At 32.1% G+C, this 2,185-nt stretch overlaps 1 protein-coding gene across 1 annotated transcript in view; it reads left to right on the top strand.

Annotated features, from left to right (window-relative positions):
• LOC107479920 (ubiquitin-conjugating enzyme E2 4) overlaps nt 1-1,643 on the top strand; it is a 2,482-nt gene extending 839 nt beyond the window's left edge. Inside the window, exons 4-6 of the mRNA XM_016100025.3 lie at nt 1-49; nt 178-306; nt 1,243-1,643. The exon at nt 1-49 is cut by the window's left edge and continues 2 nt beyond it. Of these exons, the coding sequence (XP_015955511.1) occupies nt 1-49; nt 178-306; nt 1,243-1,376 (312 nt within the window). The 3' untranslated portion in view covers nt 1,377-1,643. The remainder of the gene's footprint in view (nt 50-177; nt 307-1,242) is intronic.
• Nucleotides 1,644-2,185: the final 542 nt, after the last annotated feature.

Here is a 2,185-nt window from a genome sequence, read left to right on the forward strand (position 1 = left end):
GGATCAGTTTGCTTAGATGTTATTAACCAGACTTGGAGTCCCATGTTTGGTAAGTAATAGTGTCATATCATGCTTTACCTTGCATATGTTGGTGTTAAGATGAAATTTTTTAGTGTACTTACCTTGATAGAGCCACCACCTCAATATTCTGTAATGGTTTTTCTTATTTCCACTCAGACCTTGTTAATGTGTTTGAAGTGTTTCTTCCTCAACTTCTTCTGTACCCGAACGCATCAGATCCGTTGAATGGTGATGCTGCTGCCTTAATGATGCGAGATCATGCAGCATATGAACAAAAAGTCAAAGGTAATAATCCTTGTCATGTTTCTATGGTATAACTCTAGAATGCTTCCTCAACAGAGGTAATCTGTCACTCAACCATAAGTAAGAGCGTTTCTTCATTATCATTGATTATTATTACACTTGTCCTAGTTTAACATGCTAGAAGATTTCAGGTTGGGATTTGTGCTGGAGCTTTATCATTTTTCTTTCTTTTGGGGTTGTTACAAGAGGATTTTGGTTTTTAGTATTTCAGTATCATGAATAAGTCCCACCATGCTATGTTTCATGCAGATTTTTTGCTTTGTTGTTTAGTAATGGTAAATTGCATGACCTGTTTTGTTACATTCCTTAGGAATCAATGCATAATGGGTCTCAAATGGAGATCTCTTGCTCCAAATATCTTGTGGTAACATATAGCTTTGCTACTTATCATGCTATTATGTTGAATCTGTTGTCGATCATGGGACACGTCGTTAGGGATGATATGTGTTGACAAGTTCTAGGTTATGAGTTCCTCATCAAATTAATTCATCTTTAAGTTGCTGTTTCATATTACTGCTACTCTCTTAGTGCTCCCTTTCACCGACATAAAAAACGAGTTCTAAACTTCTAATTACAATGAGAGCCAACATCTTTGTTTTCGCTTTGTTTGTGGAAGCGGATATGGTTTAATACAACATTTACCATTTAACTACTATCTACCAAGAATACATCCTGAGCTACAAGGGCAATGGTGAAAGATGCCAACTGCGCAATATCATTGGCCATGTTTGTCATTCGTTCAATTTCACAGCTTCTCATTTAGTATTTCGCACCAGTATCTAGGACCCTGCATCAATTGAGAGAAAGACTGCAAAGACGAATATATCAGTCTAATGTCTACCCAATCTCAATTTGTTACTCTATTCTATGTACACCTTCTTTTATATGTATATTAATCTTGAGAGAATCCATGAACAGAATATTGTGAAAAATATGCCAAGCCAGAAGATATTGGAGCTACTCAGGAAGAAAATTCAAGTGACGATGAGCTAAGTGAAGAAGAATATGATGCCTCTACTGATGACGCCATTGCAGGGGAACCTGATCCTTAGATGTTCACTCGCATTACCTGCATTATTCACTGTGTTGCTTGTACATGATTTGTTATTGAGTACTGGAATTGAAAGACACAAAATCTCAAGGTTGAAGGGAAAAATTTTAACCTTTCTTTCTATTCCATGGACCATGGTGGTTGTGTAAATTGATTTATGATTCAGATAATTACTTTTTTCTGATATAAGGTTACAATATCTGAAGGTTCATCCTGGATTTGCATATCAAATCATTTATTAGAGTTTTAATTAAACTGTGTTCTCTCATTCTCCTTTCTTTTAAATTGAGTCGAAATGGTTATATTTAATCTTGGATTTAGCCGTGTCCTGTCTGTAATCATTACTTTATTGCATTTATGATATAAAATAATCAATAAATGCAATCTTATAAATAAAATATAATAAAAATTATGGTCGATTATTTCAGAAAGAAAAGAATCACATAAATGAATAAATTACAGTATAGTTCAAAACAAACATTTAAAGTACATTCCCATAGCATAAAAATTATGGCAACTAGAATGAGACAGCATATTGCGCAGATTCAAAATAAATAATAGTCATTAATAAATATTATAAAATAATCGAAAAATATTTTGTGAAATAATGAAAGTATAATCATAAGGAAATATACATTGTAAATTCATACAAATTTTAATATTTGTAGTTATTTACATAATGTCAAAGATTATCTTTATTATTAAAGATTATCTTTACTAAAAATGCTATAGCCATTATATATTTGCGAATAAATATTTGTGTTTTTTATTCTTAATGTGTATTTTATATTTTAATATGTATTTTATCAA

The sequence above is a fragment of the Arachis duranensis genome, chromosome 3 (genome assembly GCF_000817695.3).
Source record: "Arachis duranensis cultivar V14167 chromosome 3, aradu.V14167.gnm2.J7QH, whole genome shotgun sequence".
NCBI lineage: Eukaryota > Viridiplantae > Streptophyta > Magnoliopsida > Fabales > Fabaceae > Arachis > Arachis duranensis.